At 51.4% G+C, this 24,938-nt stretch overlaps 9 protein-coding genes and 1 non-coding gene across 10 annotated transcripts; 6 read left to right on the top strand and 4 right to left on the bottom strand.

The window, feature by feature from the left end:
- Positions 1-268: 268 nt before the first annotated feature.
- Positions 269-2,421, top strand: P153DRAFT_347111 (amino acid transporter). The gene is made up of 4 exons (XM_033666154.1): positions 269-734; positions 791-1,365; positions 1,419-1,871; positions 1,931-2,421. The coding sequence occupies exons 1-4, from the start codon at positions 466-468 to the stop codon at positions 2,266-2,268; spliced, it is 1,635 nt and encodes a 544-aa protein (XP_033520542.1). The 5' UTR covers positions 269-465; the 3' UTR covers positions 2,269-2,421.
- Positions 2,422-2,904: 483 nt separating this feature from the next.
- Positions 2,905-4,357, bottom strand: P153DRAFT_369506 (NAD(P)-binding protein). Its single transcript, XM_033668792.1, has one exon. It carries the CDS (start codon positions 4,139-4,141, stop codon positions 3,080-3,082), a length of 1,062 nt encoding a protein of 353 aa, XP_033520541.1. The 5' UTR covers positions 4,142-4,357; the 3' UTR covers positions 2,905-3,079.
- Positions 4,358-4,917: 560 nt separating this feature from the next.
- Positions 4,918-6,591, bottom strand: P153DRAFT_388894 (uncharacterized protein; the record flags this gene model as incomplete). Its single annotated transcript, XM_033670791.1, has 4 exons — positions 4,918-5,652; positions 5,700-5,837; positions 5,889-6,494; positions 6,553-6,591. The coding sequence occupies 4 exons, from the start codon at positions 6,589-6,591 to the stop codon at positions 4,918-4,920; spliced, it is 1,518 nt and encodes a 505-aa protein (XP_033520540.1).
- Positions 6,592-8,311: 1,720 nt separating this feature from the next.
- On the bottom strand, positions 8,312-11,203 carry P153DRAFT_298160 (uncharacterized protein; the record flags this gene model as incomplete). The annotated part of the gene is made up of 7 exons (XM_033664204.1): positions 8,312-8,346; positions 8,398-8,493; positions 8,607-8,808; positions 9,768-10,459; positions 10,520-10,735; positions 10,788-10,940; positions 11,011-11,203. 7 exons carry the CDS (start codon positions 11,201-11,203, stop codon positions 8,312-8,314), a joined length of 1,587 nt encoding a protein of 528 aa, XP_033520539.1.
- Positions 11,204-12,851: 1,648 nt separating this feature from the next.
- P153DRAFT_t102 lies at positions 12,852-12,934 on the top strand. The gene has a single exon. It is a non-coding gene; the product is annotated as a tRNA-Val (tRNA).
- Positions 12,935-14,273: 1,339 nt separating this feature from the next.
- Positions 14,274-14,848, top strand: P153DRAFT_298123 (uncharacterized protein; the record flags this gene model as incomplete). Its single annotated transcript, XM_033664202.1, has 3 exons — positions 14,274-14,422; positions 14,476-14,507; positions 14,586-14,848. The coding sequence occupies 3 exons, from the start codon at positions 14,274-14,276 to the stop codon at positions 14,846-14,848; spliced, it is 444 nt and encodes a 147-aa protein (XP_033520538.1).
- A 1,931-nt stretch (positions 14,849-16,779) lies between these two features.
- Positions 16,780-18,039, bottom strand: P153DRAFT_347097 (uncharacterized protein). Its single transcript, XM_033666153.1, has 2 exons — positions 17,232-18,039; positions 16,780-17,180 (listed from the first exon to the last, which is right to left on the bottom strand). Exons 1-2 carry the CDS (start codon positions 17,600-17,602, stop codon positions 16,970-16,972), a joined length of 582 nt encoding a protein of 193 aa, XP_033520537.1. The 5' UTR covers positions 17,603-18,039; the 3' UTR covers positions 16,780-16,969.
- Positions 18,040-19,433: 1,394 nt separating this feature from the next.
- Positions 19,434-19,951, top strand: P153DRAFT_298282 (Cerato-platanin; the record flags this gene model as incomplete). Its single annotated transcript, XM_033664207.1, has 3 exons — positions 19,434-19,494; positions 19,544-19,710; positions 19,766-19,951. 3 exons carry the CDS (start codon positions 19,434-19,436, stop codon positions 19,949-19,951), a joined length of 414 nt encoding a protein of 137 aa, XP_033520536.1.
- A 2,350-nt stretch (positions 19,952-22,301) lies between these two features.
- P153DRAFT_369498 (uncharacterized protein) lies at positions 22,302-22,699 on the top strand. The gene has a single exon (XM_033668791.1). The coding sequence runs from the start codon at positions 22,391-22,393 to the stop codon at positions 22,580-22,582; it is 192 nt and encodes a 63-aa protein (XP_033520535.1). The 5' UTR covers positions 22,302-22,390; the 3' UTR covers positions 22,583-22,699.
- A 70-nt stretch (positions 22,700-22,769) lies between these two features.
- Positions 22,770-24,882, top strand: P153DRAFT_323231 (delta 8-(E)-sphingolipid desaturase). Its single transcript, XM_033665202.1, has 4 exons — positions 22,770-22,966; positions 23,072-23,261; positions 23,312-23,710; positions 23,768-24,882. The coding sequence occupies exons 1-4, from the start codon at positions 22,788-22,790 to the stop codon at positions 24,680-24,682; spliced, it is 1,683 nt and encodes a 560-aa protein (XP_033520534.1). The 5' UTR covers positions 22,770-22,787; the 3' UTR covers positions 24,683-24,882.
- The last annotated feature ends 56 nt before the right edge of the window (positions 24,883-24,938 follow it).

Here is a 24,938-nt window from a genome sequence, read left to right as displayed (position 1 = left end):
ACATATTGGTTTCCCCGGCATGGTCTGGAAGAGGTGGGCTTTGAAAAGCGGCACTAGCGCACGTCAAAATCTCCGCACGGCTGGATTTTTTCGCCATCGATCATCTAGATCTTGCATGGGTGAGGGAGCACGTTTCAAAGGTTTGATTCCTTATGCACGGCCAGGGGACCAACGGCTGGGTTATCCAGAAAGAGGCGGCGGGCCGCGTAGAGGCACACTACCCGATTGGACTGCGGCAACTGTCAACCAAATCTCGCACTTTCGCTATCTTTTACTAGCATCGGCAAGTCGGATGGTGGCTACTCTAAGTGGACCTATGGCCGTAATAGCAGAAACCGCCAAGGTTACATATGCAGCGGCCATGCATGGTTTTTGAGTGTTCGAAATTGTTCCAGTTTGCCTCTTCAACTCGCATCTGCCTTTGCACTCTCCCCGCGGCGTTTCCCTGCTCCGCGTCTACAAGCAATGGCTTCTTACGGTAGTGAAGAAATCAGCATGGGAGAACTCAACAAAGGAACTTCTACAACATCGCAAGCGGCTGCGCGCAGGTCAACAAGCTACGATGACGAAGATGGCGGCGAAGCGTATCACGAATCCATTCCAGGACACACAAGACAGGATCGGGCAGACATGTCGCGCATGGGAAAGGTACAAGAGCTTAGGAGAAATTACCGGCCACTGTCAGCCCTCGCATTCACCGTTATTCTCCAGGGAACTTGGGAAGTCCTAATGACGTGAGTATTTTTGACGATCGACGCTCTGCGATCCATCGGCTAATACGGCGATGCAGCGCAACCTACCAAGGCCTTGTCGATGGAGGACCAGCTGGTCTCATTTGGAGTTTTGTCTGGACCTGGTGTGGGTTCAGCTTCGTCATGCTCTCGCTCGCTGAGATGGCTTCCATGGCGCCAACTGCCGGTGGACAGTACCATTGGGTATCCGAATTCGCCCCTCCCAAGTACCAGAAGATTCTCAGTTACTTCACCGGTTGGCAGTCGACCCTGTCGTGGCAGGCTGGCACGGCATCGGGGCCATTCCTCGTTGGCACATTGATTCAGTCGTCTGCCGTTGTCATGTACCCGGATTACGCGCCTACCAACTGGCAGGGTACACTCATGGTCATTGCTGTGGCGATCTTGGTCTGGGCGCTGAACATCTGGGGTTCGAAAGCGATGCCCTTGATTCAGAACATCATGTTGGTTGTCCATGTGTTTGGGTTCCTGGCCACCATCATCGTGTTCTGGGTGCTTTCGCCTCGAGCTACAGCTGAAGTCACATTCACCAAATTCACCAATGGCGGGGGTTGGAGCTCAACGGGGCTGTCATTGATGGTCGGCCAGCTGTCCGCCATCTACGCTTGCATTTGTGAGTTTACAAATCAATACACGCACAGACAGACATACTAACAGCGACTCCAGGCTCCGACGCTGCAGCCCACATGTCTGAGGAAATCAAAGACGCAGGCAAGACGGTGCCCAAGGCCATGATCGGAAGTTACCTTATGAACGGCGGTCTCGGTCTAATCTTTCTCATAAGCTTCATGTTCATGATCACCGACGTCGACGCCGCGCTCAACGATGTAACCGGGTATCCCCACATGTGGGTGTTCGGTCAGGCTGTATCACCGGGCGGTGTTGTTGCGCTCAACACGATCCCAACGATCCTCATCTTCGCAGGCACGCTAGTCTACAATCTTTCCACTTCGCGCCAGACTTGGGCTTTTGCACGAGACCAGGGACTCCCTTTCAGCGAATGGATCGGCAGAGTAAACCCCAAATTGCAAGTACCGGCGAACTCCGTCACGATCACCACCATCATCACCATCGCGCTGTCGTTCATCAATATTGGATCGGATGTTGCTTTCAATGCGAGTAAGTTGCCCTTGTCTCCTCCATATGGACACAGGACTGCCAAGCTAACAAGTCACCAGTCATCTCCCTCAACGTCGTCTCTCTGATGATCACCTACGTTGTCAGTATTGGCTGCGTGCTGTACCGCCGCATCCGTCAACCCGAGCTTCTCCCCTCGTGCCAATGGTCGCTCGGTCGCTGGGGCATCCCGGTCAACATCATGGGCGTCCTGTACTCCTTCCACGCCTTCTTCTGGTGCTTCTGGCCCGAGGGTACACCTGTTGCTGCCGAAACCTTCAACTGGGCCGTGGTCATGTTCTTGGGTGTAGCCGCGTTGAGCATGGTTGATTACGCGTTCAGGGGACGCAAGTACTACAAGGGCCCCGTTGTTCTCGTCGAGGGGTACAAGGGCGAATGAGGGTTGCGTGGGTTTTCTGGGTCAGGGGGATAGGATTGTGGAGCTCGTTATCTGTGCGTATACTCATTGTGGGGGGATGGAAATTACCGACTCGGTATCCCGAAGAAAATAGAACTAGGAAGACGGCTTGGAAAGCATAAATAATACAACAATACGTTAAATCGACGTTACGTCTCTGTTTTTTTTTTTTTAAACGCTACTCCATATGCAATCGGAGCCAACATAGTGTTCGAGATCGTGCCGTTTCAGAATCACGTACTTAGTGTCATCAACGCGCCGTCGTTCATTGTCCCGTTGATCTAGCACCCTTCATCCTTGCCGCTTTACCGACGGCCTCCGATGGAAACGAGATTGTTCCCCCAAATGTTTCGAACCTCGGCAGTTGTACCCCGGCATTTAAAAATTTAAAACCTGAGTCGTGTCGCATAGTCTCGTGTAATTGGGTGCTTGCGTGGTGTTGTAGATCACGAATTGAAGGAAGGCGATCATGAGCTTACGAGACAGTTTGTCATATGTTTGCGCATCGTGTTCGCTCTCGGCTTCAATGCCACATTGCTACTGGCGCGCGAATCTGCGGTGTTGCTCTTACGTACGATCAGCCTGTGCAAACCATGCAACGAAAGAATTTCTTCACGACGACGAACATTTCAGGATATCGATAATTTTTTTTGGTTATGACTCGAGGTAGTACATTTCAGCTCGTACAACGTCGCATGCTTCGTACTCATGAACCCCATGAGTCGTTCCAGTGGACGTGTCATATCATTTTTTTCGTTGGGAGTCTCTATGACCCCTAGATGTCTACATCGATTCAAGCCTTGAGCTCAGTAATCAGCTTGCCTGTGTTGCCTCCGCTAAACAGCATAGTCCACGTCTTGGGGACATCCTCAAAGCTGGTAGGAACCAGTGTCTCAGACTCTGGACCGATCTTGATCTTACCATCCTTGACGCCCTGGACGAGTGTCTGAATGAACGGCCCTGCCTTACCCGACTCGAACGCATCGATGACGATGAACCCCCGAACTTGAATCCGGTTCGCAATGATCTCAAACCAGTTCCTGATACCGTTCCCGCCGTCGCTGTTGTATGTGGAAATGGAGCCGCACGCAGCAACACGCCCGTGCTTCTTGATGCGTGCCAGCATGAGCTCGAGGATCTCGCCGCCAACGTTGTCGAAGTAGACGTCGACGAAGCCCTCGGTGGCTTTCTTGAGGTCCTCCTTGAAGGTTGGCGACTTGTAGTCGACGCAGACGTCCGCTCCGAGGGACTCGACCCATTTGCACTTCTTCTCCCCGCCAGCAATACCAATGACTCTCTTGCAGCCGACGAGATGTTTGGCGATTTGAACGACCATGTTTCCTGTCGCGCCTGCCGCACCGGAGACGACAACGACATCGTCTGCAGTTGCCTGTGCGACATCGACGAGGCCGTAGTAGGCTGTGAGACCGGTGGCACCGAGCGAGCCGAGGAAGTGCGTTGGTCGCATACCAGCGCTCTCGTCTGCTTGGACGGGCCTGACCTCCTTTGCACCAACGACAGCATATTCTGTCCAGCCAAGCGACCCTATGACCAATTGTCCCTTCTTCAAGCTATCTGCGTTTGATTCGACGACCTCGGCGACGGCGAAGGCACGCATAACGTCGCCTTTCTGGACAGGTGGTACATACAGACGCTCAGGATCTACGCCTAGTTGGATCCATCCTCGTTGCGCAGGGTCGTTGGAGATGTAGAGTGTCTTGACGAGGACTTGGTCAGAGCCAAGCGTGGGAAGCGTAGTGTTTTGGAGAGAGAAGGTAGGGTCGCTGCCTTCAAGGACAGGGTCGGCTTTGGGTGGGTTGGAGAGAATCCATTGGCGGGTCTGTTGGCCTGGCATATTGGCTTTGGTGGTGAATATGTCTGATGTGGTGAGGAAGTCGTGTTGGATGGATACGTCAATGGGTAAGTACGAAAGATCAAGAGGAGAACTGGCCTTTTTGTATATCAATCAGGTACTGATTTCAAAGCAACACACCGCTTCGACTTGATTCTGCTACGTCGACCCCAGTTGCGGCTTCGACGTGTCTCTCAATCACGGCGAACCTCGGCTTCTTGGACTTCCAGAGTGGAGCTCAAACTCTGGTGATGGAATACGTGCACGGACCAATGAAGAGGAGTAGCGGGGAAGTACCGCATGACTCGTAATGCTTATGGACACTTATATGCATGATCGGGATGCGGAGAAGAAAGTGCTGCGGAGCACAAGAAGGCTGAGAGGCTACACAGGAAGGTGACAGTCAAGACGTCTTTTTGTGTTATCATGCATAAGCAGGAAGAGATAATTTTGCAGTGTAGTTGGTGAAATAAGAGCGAGGGTAGTTTCAACGACATATTCATGAGCGACTACACTTGAGAAGGACATGCGTACTCGTTGTCCCGCTCTTCCTTCATGTCTTCCCGTTTATCTCCAGTAACATCGGACCATTCGAGTTCAATGCAGCTGATAACGCGCCAGTTATGACCCCGTCAACCTCAACGTCTGAAGCACTGCGATCACTGTGATAGCGAACTACTCATCCTGTGGATGGCGAATAAGCCCCGACTTATCAAATAATATCAGCATGTTTGTAAAATTACTTGTTTCCATTTGATTATAAGTGGTCAATATCGAGGCTAGATAAATCGATCGTTGCCCTTCACAGTCTTCTTCACTTCCCCCATCGGGTCCAAAGGCGAGGGAGTCTGATATAGGCCCGGCACTCGGGCACCCATGTATACCGTCCCGCACCAATTCGCCTCTTTCTGAGCGCCCTTGGCCTCGTAGTACTTCCTGGCTACTACCAGTGGTGTCAAACTTCCAAACTTGGCTGTGTATCCGGTCATGGATCGGCAGTGATATGGTATGCTCCGACAGATACTGTCAGCGTATCCTCCCAGCTGGCGGTCCCACATCATCAGCTGCTTCATCTCAAGCTGCCGGTACTGCCGCAGTAACTTGAAAGTGTTGGATTGAAGGATGAGCAAACTCATCCAGTAGATCAAGTAACAGATACCAGCGCCGAAGTAGTGGAAATCGAAGACGGGGTCGAATACCGGGTCAGAACAGATATCGAGAAAAGCGTCCATCGTGATCAGGTCGACTTTGTCATAACGTGGCCCATGCTTCTCGAAATCTGATAGCCACTCGGAGGCCCGGGTGGCGAGGTGTTGTGAGTCTTCGATCACTGCATCGATCTCGTCTTGTGTCTGACCGTTGAGTCTGTCGGTTCGTTCGAGGAGTCGCGGTATGCATATGCATATATCATTCAGAGCGACGTAAGGGTCGACCTTGGCGGCTTTGGTTGTTACTGCCAGCCACTCAGGGCTATCCAGCATAGACGCCTTGCGCATGTGGTACCCGATACTCAACTGGAAAGGGTGAGCGAAGCTTGGCTCACAACCTGGACTATACATACCGAATTATATCGAATGGCATGGAAGATTTGCATGCTCAATCTGCTATTAAACGATGCGGGACCACGCTGTCTGAGTAGATGGAGGAGTCCTTGGACGTGGTAGAAGAACCCATGTCCTTGCGTAACTCCGACAAACACCTGAACATGTTGTTAGATTTTGACGATAGCAGAGGATGAGTGCTGTCTAACCTCGTACAAAGTGAGCAAGTACGTCGACAATAAAGTCTCATCTTTTAGTGCCAGCACCGGATCTTGGATGGCTAACAGCATTTGACTCAGTGCTGTCCCGTAGAGCGACCTTGACCGATTGATCAGTGGATTGTTGCGATTGTTAACGGCAAGCTGTGCCGCTGAAAGCGCATCGACTGCAGCCAAAAGTACCTTGCTGGACGCAGGCATCGTTGGTAGCGCAAGCATCAATGCTGATGGAGGGGGCAATGCTGGACCATCGCATCTCGGCAAGTAGAGCGCGATAAATGTGCCCAGGTGTTGAATTCGATCAGTAGCTATGGAGCTAACTTGCTTCGGTAGAGCTGCATCCACAAGTCTAGTCTCTGAGGCGGGAAGACGCACGTCTGCTTGTCCAGGAACGTTTGTAGAGGACTCTAAGCTTGTTGTATTGTATTGGGAGTACTCGTATTGTGACTCGTCCTCTTTGATAAGCACTGCTCTTTCGTTCTTTTCATCAAATTTGTGAAGGATGAATGACTGTGTCGGCCTGTATCCTGGACATCTTGTGCCTCGGCGACGGCAGATGTTGCATTCTGGTTTGGCTTCATCGCAGCGGACCTTCCTCTATTTCATTTCACTCAATGGCTGATCGGACGAGGAGAGATAGAACGAGATTTCGTACCTTCCTGCACTCAAAACAGCCTGTGGATCGTTTCGGCATCGTCTCACGCCGAGCAAGACAGCTACTGCATATATCCCGGGGTAAGGAACACCAGAGGAGCTTTCGAGTGAGCCTCTCACTGCAAGCCCCAAATGTAAAGTGTGGGGGTTCGACCTGGATTACTCATTGCTCACGTCGCGGAGGAGGAGAGGAGGAGACGGTTGGAATGCGGGCGCGGCCGCTAGCAGTGACAGAGGCCAAGCAACCCCCGTATCCACCAGTAACAAATCGAAGCTGCCACTCTAGTTCCCAACCCATAGTATTCTCGGGTCTGTGCGAGCCCCCTGCGTCGGTAATATGGAAGGCTACACGGAGTAGTTCCGTGAGGAGGGGCGCTTTTCTAGCTATCTGGTCTATCGGTCCAAGTCCGATGCCATGTCGAGTATACTCGTCGTCGCACCTTTCTTCGAAACACTAATGTGTATTCATTGTCTTAGGTGATATTCATGTCCGTGGTTTGTTGTGTGTGGAGACGTGAACGTGATCGCACGAGAGCGCCTCCTCAGCTGAGAAACATCGGGATCGCGAGCCAGGACGACCAGGGAGATGAGGGGAAGAGCCAATAGAGAAAATGGAGAGACAGATAACAAAACGTGACAGAGAAATCATTTAAAGAAACATGATTAATTGGAAAATTGTGGTGAGTGAAGGCAGGAGCATAATGGTACTACTTTGCATGCTAACAAGGTATGAGGCAGGAACAGCCGCCAAAGAGCTTTGACGAAGTATGCTGGACATGAATTCTGTCCATGTGCATCAGAGCTCCTCAACACAAGCGCAAGCTCCTTTCTTATACTCTGTCTGTACATCTTTAGGCCGCCAACTTCGCCGCATCATCCCTCTGCACGTGCGGCGATCATTTCGACAAGGTTGTTTCGCGAACACGAACGCTTTAGGATGCGTCTGCGAAGTTTCGGCTTAATGATCGTCACAGACGACTACACTAAGCTTGGCTTCTTGCTGCCAACAACGTCTATCCTCTGACAAATTCCTGTACGCTCATGGTGGTCGAATTCAAGACAGTCCGAAAAGCCACGCAGAGGCGAATAATGCAAGTGTCGAACTCTGTACAGCAGTTAAAAGTTTCAGCATGTCGTGAGATCACTATATAATGAAACAAGGACATTTTCTGGAATAATCTCAACTTTGTCCAGACAGGGACTGCCCATGAATGCCCATGTTCAATTGAGTTTGTACTGTCATTGCTTAAAACCAGTAGATGGGTTTGTGGATGGAAGAAAATTTAGTCGTCAAAGTTCTGTATACACAAAGGTGGGCTGGTGATGATGAGTTGTAATGCTTTGGGTTGCTGTATGATACTTGTGTTGGTTCTTGGATACGATCGCCCGCACACAGTCACCCGCGATATCCCATATACAAACATCATCGATCCACATATGCGTTCGCAAAACTCCTCATTCCGTTGTAGACATATAATACACCGTAAGTCGCGCGTCCCAACTGAACGCACCGCCAGTGATAAACCCCCAAAAGCCAAGTACCAGGATGTGTCAAGTGAAGTCGCTTTTCCGGTCTTCCCCTTCGCGACTAGATCCACGCCCAGTGCACAGAGTTGTATAAAATAAAGAAGCGGGTAATCGCAAGTTGGATGGAAGAAGCGATTCGCAATCGAAGAAAGACCAGGGTCGCTACTGCAGAGCACCAGCCGTGAAGAGATGGTGGGAATCGATAGAAAGAAAGGCAGTTCGTATCGATTGATTTATGCGGAGAATCGGCGCATGACCTTGGCGATAACTGTATTGTTTGTCAATTATGTCGAGCATGCAAGATTACGCGAATACATACCGTGAAGAGCGACAACGCTGAAGATGAAGACGACAGACAGTGTCATGACCACAACCGGATCAACCTTGAGGCCCGGCGACTCATCCGTGTATAGCCCTGCGCAGCTCAGTTAGCCAGAATTCAAGGCGCAGAAGTGAATTCGTGTTGTTCGCTGTCCATGCACCCCTCTCTGCCCATTCCAATGACCGCCTCTCTAACATCTCACTTACTCAACATGGTGCTGGAGCTACCACCCGCACCAGCTGCTCTTGTGCTGCTTGGTCGCTGGTTCGCCGACTTCTCCGCGCGGTCAGCGGCCGCCTTCCTTCGCATAACAGTCGCGGGGCCACCGGGGGGCTTAGGCGAAGCCTGGCGCGCGGTCGTAGAGCCGGACGCGGCATTGTTTACGGGGGAAGTTGCGCGTGGTGCAGACTGGGAAGACATATTAGCTTCCGTCAGGAAGGACCGGCGAGATAACAAGCGAGCCGTAGAGACGATGCGATGTTGAAGCCATTGAACGATTGCGGACAAGCAATGCGACAGGGAAAACGTTGAGAATATAGCGAAGCCGCTCGTAATCGTCGTCGTGGTCTCTCGTCGCAATGTCAAGTAGGCATTGCCGACCACTTGTCTTCTATGTGCACCCAGTGCCTGTGGAAAGAGATGGGGCTCACCATGATGTGTTCGAGCGAAGGTGACTGGAGAAGAGCAGACTGAATGTGTGAAAAAGAAGGGTTGTGAAGCTGGTGGTGATATCGATCGCTAGGTCTTAGAGGACACGCTTCACAGTTGAAATGCATCAGGGTTAGCGTGGCCCGCGTCGTAAATTTGCCAAGGCCTGTATCACGTGCACATGGTTCCCATCTTGATTTTTACGACTTGCCCACGACTATGCTTTCACGACGTCCCAGGCCTGGCCATCAACGCACATGAACAATTCGCCCAGAGACCACTTTTCGCATTAAACCGCAGGATGTGCCAGAGGTATACATAACATCCCAAGATTCTAAGAGCTGGACCATCCCATCGCTCCCGACCAGATTCCACCGACCAGATCCCCGAACCCATGATGCCCGAACCCAGAAAACAAAAAACCTTGAGTTAACTCCCGCAGCCACCGGTATCAAGAAAGAGATGATTCCAACCTGTAGTCCCAACTAGCAAACACCCGTATAGCCCCCATTTAGTAGGTATATCATCATCTGCCATGACCCCAACGCAGGCAAAATTACGCCATTAGAGCACATGGCTGAAACCCAGAGATATTTCGCCACCCCATTGACCTGTGTCCCCCCATTGTTTAGAAGCCCCCGAGAGAGACAACTGAAATGCAGAAACTCCGGATGTGCATTGTGACTCCTTAATCAAAACTCCAAGATTTAGCCCCAGACGGAAGCCTGGACGCTCTGGTTAGGCGCATTGCCCCAGGGGCCGTTATTCCAAATACCGACGCCTTTGTCGGTCACGGTCGAAGAAGGGTTCAAAGAAGCAGACGTCGCAGCAGGGTTGTTCTGCTCACTAGCATTGTAGGAGCTGTAACCAAGGGGCGAAGGAAGAGGCGTCGTCGCGCGCTTCCCGAGAGGGGCACCGGTAGGCTGGTGCTGGTTGGTGGATGGGCGAGTCCCAATGGGAGCGACACCGGATCCGTTCGCCTTGGACCCTGAGACGGGAGGCGAGCCGCCGCTGGGCGACGAGTTGGAGGTGCGACTGGCCTGCTGAGCATCAAATAGGCTAAAGGCTGGATTCTGGCTAGAGGCTGGTGACGAATTGCCATTGGCACGGGCCTCCTGGGCTCCACTCGTCGCGTCCTTATCTCCTCGCGGGGGCATCTGAACAGCAGCCTCGCCAGATGCATTCTGCGCCTGCATACCAAAGGGATCGAACGCCAAAGGAGAGGCGCCACGGGCAGCACCTGACGTCTGGACTCGCACGTCCTGGCTTGAAGTGGGGTTGTTATTGTACAAGGTCGACGTCTCGCCATACAGGGCACGATGCTGGCGGGCAATGAGCTCGCGGCGCTCCTCTTCATTCATGGCATTGGGGCTCATGGAGCGGTCGGACTTGGATGCTGATCCAGAAACGTCTATTACCCTAGTCAACCAACTGTCCCGCCTCTATTGTTGCCCTGACTCTGAGTCCTTACTTCTGTGGTATTGCTGCTCTTGATGGTAGTTGCGCAGTTCTCGCTCGCGCTGAGCCGCCATCCGCCGCTTCGCCTGAGCCATCTGGTCCGCATCGTTGGGCCGGGGCGCATAGCGCTGGTTCTGGTAGAAACCCTGCACATTCGACGTCGAGTGCGGGCGCGCGCCGTCGTAGTCGCTCACCGAGTGGTGGCGCTGCGGGCCGCCCATGCGTTGTTCTGTGCCAATCCGTCAGTGTGGGCTCTCATCGTGTGCGCGGTGTGTTCGTACCGAAATCGGGGTAAGGGCGCGGCGCACCTCCCATCATAGGCATCGACTCGCGACGAGCGCCGCCGCCGCTGGTGCTGCTGGGCGCGGGCGGGTATGCAGCGCCACCAAAAGGCTTTCCGCTCTTGGCGAGGTTTTCTTGGGCACGGTCGACTTCTGTGGTTGAGGTTAGCGGTAATCCATGTCACACCTGTCACTGCCGACCAGGCAACGTGTTGCAACATACCGTCAAACTGCGAGGCAAAGGCACTGCCTTCGTTCACCGTCGAACTAGCGCCTATGTCCATGTTACTCGGAGTCCTGGCGCCCGTGTAAACACCGTGTCCGGTACCTGAGCGCGATGGCGGCGGTGGCTGTTCCCACGATGCCTGGCGGCCGGGGACCGGCGCAGCCCAGGAGGCGTCATTGTAGTAGGACATGCTTGGTGGAGACGTTGGGCTGTCGTGATGCTCAGGTTTAAGGGTAGACAATAGACGTGCAACCAAGGCGGATGGGCGAGAGGGAAATATTCCGAAAGCAACAGAGGTCAACTGCACAGTTGTCAGAATAGAGCAATCAATTGCAGGGTCAAAGCAAAAGCAGTCGGCCGGCAGTAAGTATGCATGCAACGGAAGCGGGAAACGAGATCAACGAAAAGATTTTTGGCGGGCAGAGATGCTCGAGATGGATAGTGTCATGCCGCTTACCGAGAAATGGACCCTGAGAAGTGAACGTACAGGGAAGGAACGTTAGGTACTCACTCGCAGCGTACACAGTAGTCACCGAGAGTATATGGTCATACAACAGCTGAGAAGAGGGTGCGGAAGACAGCGCGGGATGAAGTCGAAAAGGGATCACACCAAGCTAACCCTGAGTGAGAACGGAGATTGTTTTGACTAGTGGAGTACGCTGCTCCGCTTGCTCTCACGGACCTCAGACTGCACGCAATTCATTAGCTTGAGCGAGGGCTTCCGTTTCTTAGCAACCGCTCGCATTGTCCCCTAATTGATCCGCGAGAGCAGCTACTTCGCGTTTGAAGAATGGTTAAATGCCCTGTACTCCTTCGCACAAACGCGACGGCTTAAGCGAGCAGGGTGGTGCATCCCGTTCGTGGGAGGCGGCAACTGCAGCTTGTGTTGGAGACATGCAGAACGTATGATGGTTGGGCGCACGACGAGACTGCCTCTACCAAACCCCGCGGCGCCTGGACCACGACCTTGATACCTCGACACAAGCATCCATCCAACAGCCTGCGCTCACAGACACAAGAAGCTGAACAATCCTTGACGTGAGCACTTGTCTTCCGCAGCCGGCATCTGCGAACATTGCGTTCGCAGCCCGACGACGAAGTCTGCTGCAGAAATTTTAGCATAAGGTGTGCACGCCATCTGCACACCCCACCACCTCTCCTCTCTGTGCCGACTGTTCTGCCGCATCTGGCAGGAGGCTGTATGGAGCGCTTCCAATGTATGGTGTGGGGCTCTGCATGATCAATCAAGCGGATAACCCCAATGAGCGCCCGCGAGGGACCGTCGCCAGCCAAATTGTCATCGTGTGGCGCGGGCCCGTCTCCGTCGTTGCACGTGCGTATCTTCATTTGCGCCTGTGTCTTGCGGGGTTGCCGCCAGACCTATCATCGCGTACTGCAACCCATCGAGTTCTGGAGTGGAAAGGAAAAGAAATCATCCTGTGGTCGAGCAGCTTTCCCAGATCAGGCAAGAGCCACAATTTCCCTGCGGCTGTAGCGCGTGGGTGAACGCACGTTCGATCGTCGAAAGTACAGCATGTGGCATACACCCTGCACGCCGAGCCTCACGAACGACGCGCAATCAGGGCTTGGAGCATGTCGAGTCGTGGTCACGGCTCGCCACGTTGACGGGTTACTATACAGCCCTACACAGAAACTCTTCCTTCCGACAGGATTCAATGAGCCACAGTTCGCTTGCTATGAAGCAAGACAGGATATGCTCGCTTTACATTGGTGGAGGGGCAGCTAGGGGGATTCCTGTACAGTTACGGTAAATATATTCATAGGGACATGAGATTTTTGCATCTGAGCCAATCAGATTGCAGGGATATCCTGTCCAGGGTTCGATGGTGTAGTTGGTTATCACGTTCGCCTCACAATCCGTGTGCGCGAAAGGTCGCGAGTTCGAGCCTCGCTTGAATCAGCCTTTTTGCTGGAGAGAGTGATTCTTTTGTGGAGCGGAGATTGGGTGCAGAATGTGTACGAGGTTGTGTCCTTCTAGTTGGCCGAAATATCAACAACAATGTCCAACAGTTAGGCGACCACGTGGAATTTTTTTGTAAAATCTGAGCTCATCAGGTATTACTAACATACGTCCCAGCTATTCTGCTTGTATCATGTGCTTTTGTAATTCAACGACGTTGCTCCGCTCAACTCAGATGCAACGCACAGGTTCAGTAACCCATAACGACTCCATCAAGACGTAGTATGTAGGCCTCCAAAATCGACGATGTACCACTGGGACTTGCCTACCGTCTCAGTTGAGTCTGAAGCCCGAACCAAAATCCTACAACATATTGACAACACTGTATAAGATCAATGCAGTATACGTCTAATATCCTCTTATTTAGATACTCCTATTGCGATCCTGCTGATTTGGGAGCCATAAACACAGCTGTCTTCCGGTTCTTATACTTGACCAAAAGCTGCCATCAATCAAAGAGGTAATTATGTTGAGGTTCAACAAGACCATAGTGGGTCTTAAGATTGATGCTGTGGGGTCTAATGACGATGCCCGTTCGGTGAACAACGGACAAGGTGATGTTTACGTCGGTCGGTTCACGATCAAGGCAGGTTTTGTGAGGCTAACGTCTGCGCTCCATTCATTTCCGAGGCTCGTTTCCATCACCCCACAGTCACGGCATTTTCTACTAACCTTGTCCGATGTCAGCTAACCTCACCCAGTTTACCCTCGGTGCCTCCCGCTCACCAGCCGAACCAGTTCGAGGGACGGCCGCTCGGGTCGTCGCATGGTGGTAGAATGCGCGGCCGAGAAGACACGGTATAACGACACGGTAACTACGTATGCCAGCGCGTCTCAAGAGAGTGTCTAAATTGCTTGTACGGGAGACAGCGACGCGAAAACGTATCGGATTGGTTAGGTCACACCATGTGGGCGGGGAAAGTGCAGTACTATGATGCGTGGTGTGATACTCGAATCGTAGGTGGAGAGACTGTGGCTGTACCCACTGGTCTCAGATTGTTCCCCGCAAACAGTACGAGTATAAACCTCTCAGGTCCCCGCGTTTGAGACAACCCGCCTGAAGTACAACACCAGTCAAACACCAATCAAACACCACTTTACTGCAACCAACCCGCGGCCGATACTTCATACAAGCCTTGGCTTCTTGTCTACATCGTCCATCAACGCAACTACAAACAACATATAACCCACCTTGAACTCGCCCAACCCCAGGAGGAATTTTGTTCGCCAAACCGACACTACATTCTCATTACCATATCGAATATCTCCATCCATCAAGATGTCTTTCCGCATTGCACCATTTCTCCGCCAGAGGCTCTTTACCACCTCAACACGTGCACGCACCGCCATCCCTATGGAGAGCGTTACTGCATCTCAGTTCGCATCAACGGCAAACGTCGTCCCCAAGCTTGGTAGAATAGCAAAATGGTACGTCCAATGATCTTTCAAAGTTCAACCCATTCATCTCTAACCCGTTCCAGGTACCTGCCTTCTATGGCTGCAATTGCTATTGGTACGAAGCTCTACCTTGCAAGCTCCTCCCAACAAAGCCGCTCGATTGTCACGCTCGACGCGGCTAATCGCCACATAGGCTTTGGTGTTACCAACGCTCTCCATGAAGTTAACCGCAAGGCACACATGGTACTTGAGCTCACTCAAGAAGAGAAGAACCAACAGTTGATGAACCTCTACGGAGAGCGTTCAAGTCTTGAGGACATGGAGCGAGCATTCGCGGGTCTTGAGACAACCCCTGTGAACGCAAAGGACAGGGCCAAGCTTCTGGAAGAGGCATATGGGGACCGCGCCAGCATCAAGGACTTGGAGAAGGCTATGGAACTCTACGAAGTCCAGTGATTGAAACACAAACGGTTCAATAGGAAGATGAAAAAGACCAGCTTCGAGCTCAGGAAAGCAACCACGCTTCCGGGGAAAGGGTGAAGGGGAAGAAAAGAAACAGGAACAACGCGCGCGCTGGACGCTGCAAGTCACACCGCCAGGACACAAGAAGACCGCCCACATCAAACCCAAGGCCGTACTTCGTGATCCTCGAGAAGTGAGGGGCCATGCAATTCGCATCGCACATGATTAGTTGGAGTTCATATCAGGGTCATAGGAACGGGAAGGGTTGTGTAGCAAACCCAAGTATCAACAATATCAAATCTCAAAGTCAAAAATACCTCCAGATTCTGTACATGCTCTCATTGTGATACCTAAACAGTACGTCCAATGACATCGTATTTGCCAAGTCTACTTCGAGCGCCGAGTCCTTCCGCCGGCCGCGCTTCTCCATCGGCAACTCAAAGAAACAGGGTCCGTGCGCCCCACATTCCGATTATCGACGTCACCTGCAGCTCGGGTGGCTTTCTCAACTGGAAAAAAGCACTTCCGTAGGTCTGTCGATGAGTTCCAGCAGCAGCAGCAGAGATAACAACAATTCGTAGAAGGATAGGTCAAGACATACCTCGCTGTACAGACTACCACAAAGCCTTCAATCTCTCGCCTCTGGAGAGTACAGATAAACGTAGTTGGTAACGCCGAGGAGATATGATATGTTACCGATAGCCTTGACAGCGACTTGCTATCTCGTCACAGCAGACTGTCCGTGTCGTTGTACTCAGCGTCAGCAACTTCATCTATTCATTATCCCTTTGCAGGCTTCAATGTATCTTTACGTTTGATGGCCTTCTTCAACATTTGCTACAAGGTCAGACATGAAGAATACAAAAGGTGTAAAAAACGATATACAGAGTGTAGTGAGTTCGATCTCGAGTTTTTTGAGCGCCGCTGCGTTGACCGTAGATGCAATTGAAGTTGCCATACATATTTCGACGCCGTAGAGGTCCAAAGAAAATTGGCCCGATACACAAGACACTATTCAAATGCAACTTACAAAGCCAGGGTGTATGGCGGCGATAGATGGGTAACACTCGTCCCTCAGCTTGAGAGTCTTGCGATACCGGAAGGAATGACCTGGTCCCTGTATCTCGCAGTACTGCGGACCATTGGGGGTGTCGGAGTCGTCATCTCGTCGATACCGCTTGTCTTGATGGTGGGCCGACATGTCGTAGTGATCATAGGTGATTTTAGGCTTTCCGGACGGCATAGTCAGTCAGTGACACCAAGTGTGTGCCCTCGATTGTTTTTCACAGCGTGATAACAACCCCAAACTACGGGTTTAGTTACTATAGGCCAGTAGGCACATAGTCGTAATACTCAAGATGTTTGAGTCTTACACAAACTTTGAATGTAGATGACAAATTTTGGCTCAATCTTGCTGCAGCTTGGTTTCAAGTATTTCGATTAACTGCGAGATTGGGTTGTCTTCTCTAGCTACTCTCACTCCCCTTGGTTCATTGCCTTCGCGGCCTCCCATCCCTGCTATTTTCTTTCTGTCGAGTCGTTTGTCGTTCCCATACTACGGAACTATGGCACGCTGGCCGTATTGCTATTAAGCGGAGAGTTCAGGTAAAGGAAGCCTAATTATGAGTTCAAGTGTGACAAAGAGGAGCGAGATCAGTTGTTTGACTGAGACAATTCAAGTTCATAATGCAAGCAGAAAGAGTGCTGAAAGTGGATTTGCTATGTGTCGGGTGAGGCGACAGTGAGGTATCGCAGAAGTTGAGGTTAGGCGGCGCGGTATGATAATGAAGATGAAGAAAAGAGCAACAGGCTATCTCTGCTATGAAGTTGGTGGGTTGCACCCCCCCATATATGAATCTGTGCTAAGATTTCCTGCAGCAGTCGATAGTCATCGCGACGCACAGGCTAGCCTCACGGATACACATGCGCAAAGTGATAAATGTAGAGGTTCAAGCAATTGTATAACACTCAGTTGTTTGATCAACGCCAGTCTAATCCCCCGTCTTCGTCCACATGCTTTAAATCTCTCTTCCGTCGTAGATTATTGGGCATTCAAATGTATCCTTCTACATGGGTATCTCTGTTCTTCATCCCGTCATCCCGTCTTCTCATATCTTACATCAGAAGGTACGCGAACGTGCCCGCCAGACCGGCGAAGATGAGGCTGCCAGAGAGGTGCGACGCCGCGCCAGTCGTGTCCAAGTTGGTTGAGGTACTGTTATCTTTGAGATTACCACCAGTGCCAGCCTTCGAGTTGGGAGAAACATTGTTTTCTGCATTTTTAGAAACATTGCGATACGCTTCCAAAGTCTTTGCGCCAGAAGCACTTGGTCATGTTAGCCACAGCAACGATGTGTCAAAACTCATCAAGACTTACGGTCCGTTGATCACACCGACCATACCGTTTTGACAGTGCTTGCCTTGTGTGCAATAGTACCAGATTGGCACCGACGCATTTTTGACCTCGTATGTGAACGTCCAGTTTGCAACGTTCTGGGTGTCGACAGTGGGTACGTAGCCCGACCAGAATCCGGTATCCAAAGGCTGGCAAGGAGAGCCGAAAGCACCCTGGGCGACGGAGTGGTTCTTGGGCCAGAAGCGAAATGTAACGGTATCACCCTCGGCAGCCTTGACGTTATCAGGCTGGAAAACAAGACTGCCGGTCTTGTTGCTGACAGCGACGAAGTGCTCCTCTGCGATGGCTGCGCCAGCGAGGGCGGTGGCGGCGAAGATTGTGGAAAAATGCATGGTAATTGACTGAAATCGAAGAGACTAGCTCGTTGGAATAGAGAAAGGTATGGGTAGAAGAGAAAAAGGTGAATTGTTCGAAGTGAAAGTAGTAAGAGAATAGAACGATGGACCTGCCTGATTGTTGGAGACTACAGCTGAGCAGAACTGAGACCATTATATAGCACACAGCAGGAAACGTTGCCGCCGTACTAAGTATACTCATGTTGGATATGTCTGCCTGTGCAAGACATGGCAGAGCTTCTCGAGACTCCAGACGTCGCAAAGGGCACGAATCAAAGTCTCGACTGCCAACTCATCAAGAACGAAACTGCTGAGTATTCAGCTACCATTGGTCCCATTAGCCACTGGTCGATGGCACAGCCGCAGCCAGCCTGAGGCTCCATATGTAGCAGCTCGGGGACCCAGGGCATATAGGCGCCAAAGACATAGATTCTACGCAATGGCGTGTCTGTCAGAAGAGATGAAACTCGGTGACGGCCGTTGCTGGCACGCAGAATGTTTGAGCTGTCCGGAAGAGCTAGTGCATGAGCCACCAACCCCACAGATTTCAGCCGCTCCCTGACTCGATCGATGTGACAGCGGCTCTCGGTGCAGTGTAAAAGCCGCAAGTAGGTTGCGTTCATCTTAGTGCAGAACCCGAAAAAGTACATGAACATATGCTACAGACAAGCTGGTTAGACATATGTCTGGAATGCTTAAGCTTTACCTCGTGTCTGAATTTAGTTGTCAAGCTGTTGCAACATGTCGCTGGCTTCGGCTTTTGCACTTGACCGTGAGAGCGGATGCTGGCTGCCGCGATATCTTGGCAAAGCCATTGCCATGCTCCGAGCGGGGTTTTTGCAATGCGTCGTTTTACGAGACCCAGAAATACCACTTAAGAGCAGATGAACACAGCGACACAAAGGCGGTGAGATCTACCTATGCGATGCCTTCACACCACCTACAGCGGGGCATTATATTGACTGATAGATCAATCTTTGTCATGACTAGCATGTCTGGGCATAGCCCGGATGGTGCCGAGAGGGTCGCATTGCAACATCCACCATTGCGACGGCAATCAGACAGAACCGAACACCGCTACATGTTACGTCCGTTTTGAGCGGTGAGGCTCAAGAGCACACACAAATCGGTCAAAGACACTGTTGCATCTCAATCACAGTCAGCACGATCTTGTCTGGGGAACCCTGGCCTGCATCTCCCAAAATATCTTACAGAGACAATACTACAGTCAGGTGTCGCCTGTCGGGAATGGTTTTCCGCTTGCAGTAGACTGCAGTTGTCTTCAAATCAGGCAGTAGCACTCTACATTGCATTCAACCGTGAACTGTATTGATTCGCAAAGTATTGATCGCTGTCAGATCTTGCCGGTTGCGAGTGGCGCGATGTAACAGCTGTTAGCTCCGGAGGTTTTCCTTAGGCCCGCCCTCCTGTCACCGTTCCAAAAATACCATCGTCCCCACACCAACGCTCGTGTCTTTGGGCACTATGAGCTCACTACTCTATATCGCCTTCCAGAAATCGACTATCTGAGGTCACCTGTAATGATTGTCAAGGTTAGCCTGTGGCAACTATCATCATCACAACCATGCTTCTCCATTGATTTACACTAATCTTAGCTCCTACGGCAACAATCATGCCGAGAAGAGAGACAGAATACGAGAACTAGAATACGGGTAGATTGATTGCCTACGGTGTATATAAGGATGAGATTCAAGCTCCAAAAGCAATATCAACTCAAGCATCAACTCAAACATCAACTCAAACATCAACTCCAAGCACCAACTCTAATCAACCAAATCCATTCCTATCATACTCATCCACCGACAACATGAAGTTCACTGCCTCTGCTATCGCTCTTGGTCTTGCCAGCCTTACCTCGGCCGTTTCTGGTATGTCTATCACTCTCGTCTTGAATGCAATGTGTGCTGACCTTCAAAGTTTCTTTTGACACCGGTTACGACGATGCCGGCCGCTCCCTGACCGCAGTATCCTGCTCAGACGGAGCCAACGGCCTCATCACCAAGGGGTACTCCACCCAGGGCTCTCTCCCATCATTCCCACGTGTCGGCGGATACCAAGGTATTGCTGGCTGGAACTCCGCACAGGTATGTACTTCTCAACGCAGTATAATTTTCATCATACTTACAAACCCTCTCACAGTGCGGCACATGCTACGGAATCACCTACAATGGAAAGACCATCTACGTCCTTGCCATTGATAGCACGCTGAACGGCTTCAACCTCGCAAAGGCAGCCATGAACGAGCTCACCAACGGCCAAGCTGACCAGCTGGGCCGCATCGATGCGCAATTCGCTCAAGTCGCCGTCGGCAACTGCGGACTCTAGATGCAAGAAGCCACAGGTGTATGAATGGGAAGAGAAGCAAACCGTTACGAACCTGCATTCCTTAATGTTTGTTGTTTACTTGAAGCATTTTTAGCGAGGATCATCGCATTAGCCGTCCTTGGGTCACTCCTTAATGATATTGTAAAATTGGGCATCTGCATGTCGAGTCAGATAGAATCTATACCATGTTCTACGAACAATCTAAATTACCACTGCTTAGCGTGTGTCCTCCAAGTAACCACTCTCGCCTTTCAAGATTGATATCCATGTCTCTGCCTTTCTTCCACGACACTCATCGCAAACCGACATCCTATCCCCAAACACCATATTTCATCGTTCCTGAACCCCACACACTGCTATCCGTTCTCGATAGCAAGAGTATTCGCCATTGCACCCACGTTCACATGTGCTAATCAGAGATAAGAAAACACGACACAGTCGCGCAGTTACAAGTTTGACTGGACTAAGGAAACGATCGTGGGGAGGTTTGATTACGATCCAGCCACCCTATAATCTATATTCAGACTCTATCCGCAAGCATGAGCCTCTACTTACATGTCCTTCGTACCGATACATTTCCCAGTTTCTACACCCCACACGAGTACCTAGGACGACGAATCATTGCGCCACGCACGCATTCTTACTCAGCCTCCTATTGCGATCATATACAATGTTGTTTAAATCCTTCGCCACATTCCCCGTCTACCGAATAGTTGTTCCAGTCGAAAGAGCGATGACTGCCCGTATCATGTCGATGTGAGAGACTAGAGTCTGAGGTCGGAGTGCAGTTGACGGAGATGATCCAAAATGCTACTAAATCCCTGTGTGAAGACATCATCAGGTAAGGACCTGGCTACGCTTTGTACGGGAAAACGTGTTCAAGGGAGTAAAAAGTACAACAACACAAGCGCATTGCCAACCTCGCATCGTCGTATACCAACCACCGTGAAGATAGAGTCTTACTCAGCTCCATATATCGTCAAGTAGTCCCCTACAAACGGTTCACTCACCCTATTATGCCTCTTCCAGGCCGTGACCTACCGTCTACTCAATTTACTTACGTAATCCTCCATCACGAACGATGTCCTCACCTCTCGGTTACCCAGAATCAAGCTGCAGCAGTATCTTGCAATAGCTTGAAAACTATATGCCGAAATCATGTCATATGTAGGCGCCTTAAGTATTGCTAGTACACGCTTAGAACACTAAACTTGTAGGATTCGATCTTGCGGCCTAGTTGCGTTCTTTTGTGGAGAAAGATGTGGCTTGATTCCATGCATTTGGACTAACTGAGGCCTTACCTCGATCGGGAACGAATGCAAATGCTGTACGGCTTTCCATGTTTTGAGTGTGCGTGCAAGTGATTCCATTGTGTCGCGGAGGGCATTGTTCAGGACATGTGATGAAGGAGCTGAACAAGCATGTGCTACTCGGTTTGTTCGTGGGTCTGCCGAGGTATCTATACGATCTAGGTTGTAGGATGAAGTGGGGTAGACTCTGTATGGAAAAACTGTGGGTCAAGAGGCTTTTGTGTGAATATAAGCTATGATGAAGTGCGTCTGATGGTTAATAATTGATGAGCGGTTCAAGTTTGGCTGTTGCGTCGAAGCAGAATGATATGTTTGCGTTGCGCATACCTGATACCACACATGTGATACTGACATTCTCTAGATTCTAGGTACCAGTTGCTCTGTGTATATGAGGAAGTCCGCATCCTTTGCGCCACCTGCGTCGTACCTTCAGCATCGTGCCGTTCCACGGTTACGTCATCGTCGGGCTGGTCCTTGGCGCGCGTGAACCTTCAACGTCGATGGCATGAGGAGGCTACCGGTCAAGGCTGAATCTTTGGCACATTGATTCAGGGAACTTGGAGTGGCAAACCCATTTCGACTCGGAGGTCTGTGCTAGGCGGGTCTTCTACATAAATCGCGCTGGGGTTGAGGACAGTTGCGCGGAAGTGTGCGACGCGTGGATGATAGTCGGCTGAGGTTGCTGTGTGGGGATAGGCTGGAAGCCAATTGTGGAGTGCTGAAGCAACTAATAAGCGAAGGATGCGATCAGCGGGTAGCAATAGGTACTTGGCTCCAGCCGGAGAAACTGACCGAGTAGGTAGGATTTCTGCAGAGTGCCAACAACAAGCCACCGCCATCACGAGACTGACACTGCGTGAATCAACATCTCTTGTTTAGAAGACACTGTCGCCAGGTCGACGGACAGAAATCCGTATGAAGGCCGATACGAGTACGATGGAGATGTGCCTGGATCATTACGCCAAGTATAAGGGTCCAGCCAGATCCTAGACCCTGAGCATCGGTACCTATCAAGGTCTGAGACAACTGTTCGTTCACGGGTTAGCTGTCCTCCCCGCGCCGCTAGCACGAAGAGAATCGAGGACGTTTTGCGACAAGGCACCGCTCAGGCCTTCATCACGCGGCAATCATGCGGGATATCGTTGGGAATCGAGGCTTGGGAGAGACTGGACTGTTGGTGGCTTCATACCAAGGGAAACTAATAGAGTGTACGGCAGGTCTGTCCCCAACCCTGCTCACATCTAAACTACATTTGACCGATTTAAATGCTTTTCATTGGCGGGACGGAGGAGGCGAACCAAACGAGAGAAAGGCGTCGTAGGTCATAATTGGCAACGCCAGTGGAAGTGGAGCGGATGTCGCGCAGACCAGCGAGTGAAAGGGGTACCTGTTTGTACTCCGCCCCCTTGGGAAAGAACGACCGTGCCTCGTAATTATCCCGAAATTCGTATCCAGCCTATATTATAGATGCAGCACTCCCTCCAAGCCTGTGACCTTGCTTGTTGCTTCCCCACCGTCCACCCACAATGTCACGCCTCGAAATCATCTCCCCAGAGGAGGTCAAGAGCCAGATCGCACAGGGCCTCCCAATTGTCATTCACGATGGATATGCCCTGCACCTCGGACAATGGATCAACACACATCCCGGCGGCCGCCTGGCCATCTTGCACATGGTTGGCAGAGATGCAACCGACGAGATCAATATGTAAGCCGGCGCGCATGAACTAGATCCCACTTTTCCTGTTGCGGACGAACTGGCGCAGACGGCGGGCTTTAGCTAAGCACCCAAGACTGACTCCACATCAAATAGCTACCACTCTACGAAGGCCCTTTTGATGATGAAGAAGCATCGCATCGGTCGCGTGCAGCTACCGTGGACGAATCTCGAACCCCCGATCCGCTCCCCAGATTTCTACAAGAACCTAGCAGCGCGCGAGAAAAAGGAGGCGGCTGCGAAAGCGGCTGGCCACAAGTCCAGGCGCAGTGTCGACCTCGGATCTGTAAGTGGCACGTGCATATAGCACCAAGACACGGCTGACCAGATGCACAGGCGGTGGCGATTATCAGCAAGAGATTAATACCGCAAGATGCATGTGTATCCCGAACAAACAAGACCGAATCGGAGAAGCTGCCGCTACTCGAGGTAGAGTCGGAGAAGGGTGCTTTTGACAAGAAAACACACCGCGAACAATATGCGACCGAAATCGAACAGAAGGAGATTGAGGAGGGGCTGAGGGACAACCCTTCGATTGATCCTGCTACACAGGCCGCTATCCTGGACGACTACCGCGAGCTACACCAGCAATTCAAAGATGAAGGGCTCTACCAGTGCCGCTACTCAGAATACGGCAAGGAGTCGATACGATACGGCATCTTGTTTGCTATATTCGGTACATTGCTTTACTGCAAATGGTACCTCACATCTGCCATGTTCCTGGGCATGTTCTGGGTGAGTTGTCTCGCACACCGTATTGCGATTATCACATGCTAACATTCGTCCTTGTAGCAACAAATCATGTTCACAGCCCACGACGCAGGCCACCGCGGCATATCCGGCAACTTCATCATCGACACGCTCATCGGCGCCTTTGTCGCAGACTTCTGCTGCGGCCTGAGCATTGGCTGGTGGAAGTCGTCACACAACGTCCACCACCTCATCACCAACATGCCCGAGCACGACCCAGATCTCCAGAACATTCCCCTCTTCTCGACCACTCCAACATACATGAAGTCCGTTCTGTCGTCATTCTACAACTTCGAATTCATTTGGGACGCCGGCGCCGACTTCCTCGTCCCCTACCAAAAGTACACGTACTACCCGATTATGGCTCTCGCGAGGTTCAACCTGTACATGCTCAGCTGGTTGCATCTCTGCTCGCCACGCGCTGCGCAACTGGGTGCCGCATGGTGGACACGCCCCGTCGAGATTTTGTTCATGGCGTGCTACTGGTACATCTACGGCTACTGCCTCGTCTGGCTCTACCTGCCCACCTGGCCCATCCGCATTGGATTCGTCTTGATCTCGCATTTAATCACCATGCTCCTCCACGTCCAAATCACGCTCTCGCATTGGGGCATGCCCACGGCCGACCTCGGCCCCACAGAATCGTTCCCCCAGCGCCAACTCCGCACCACCATGGATGTCGAGTGCCCCGCATGGCTAGACTGGCTACACGGCGGTCTGCAATTCCAGGCCGTGCACCACCTGTTCCCCCGCGTGCCCCGACACAACTTGAGGCGAGGACAAGTTTTGGTCCGCCAGTTCTCCGAGAAGACAGGCATCAAGTACCACTGCTACAACTTCTCGCAGGGCAACAAGGTCGTCCTCAGCAGACTAGAGCAGGTTGGCCAGATGGTCAAGATCATGGTTGATTGCCAGAAGAACATGGCTGAGACGGGCGAGAGTGGATTACTGCATTGATAGCATTTCAAGCAAGGCGTTTAAGGAGGCTACATACATGGGAGTTTGGAGAATAATTGTCGGTTACGTTCTGCGGCATGGTGCTTTTTGATCAGAACTATATTGCAAAATATAGTAGACTACACTTGTAGTCTCCCTTCATATGGTAGAAGGTTACAAATTTACTTCTTATGGCAAAATAAAAATTTGCTATTATATTGCGTAACTTGCTCAGCTAGGTGAGACACCAGTAACCAACGTGCAGCGAAGTGTTCCA

Source organism: Dothidotthia symphoricarpi (assembly GCF_010015815.1).
Source record: "Dothidotthia symphoricarpi CBS 119687 unplaced genomic scaffold P153scaffold_18, whole genome shotgun sequence".
NCBI classification, from domain to species: Eukaryota; Fungi; Ascomycota; class Dothideomycetes; order Pleosporales; family Dothidotthiaceae; genus Dothidotthia; species Dothidotthia symphoricarpi.
Note: the sequence above shows the minus strand (reverse complement) of the source record. Positions and strands in the feature narration are given on the sequence as shown.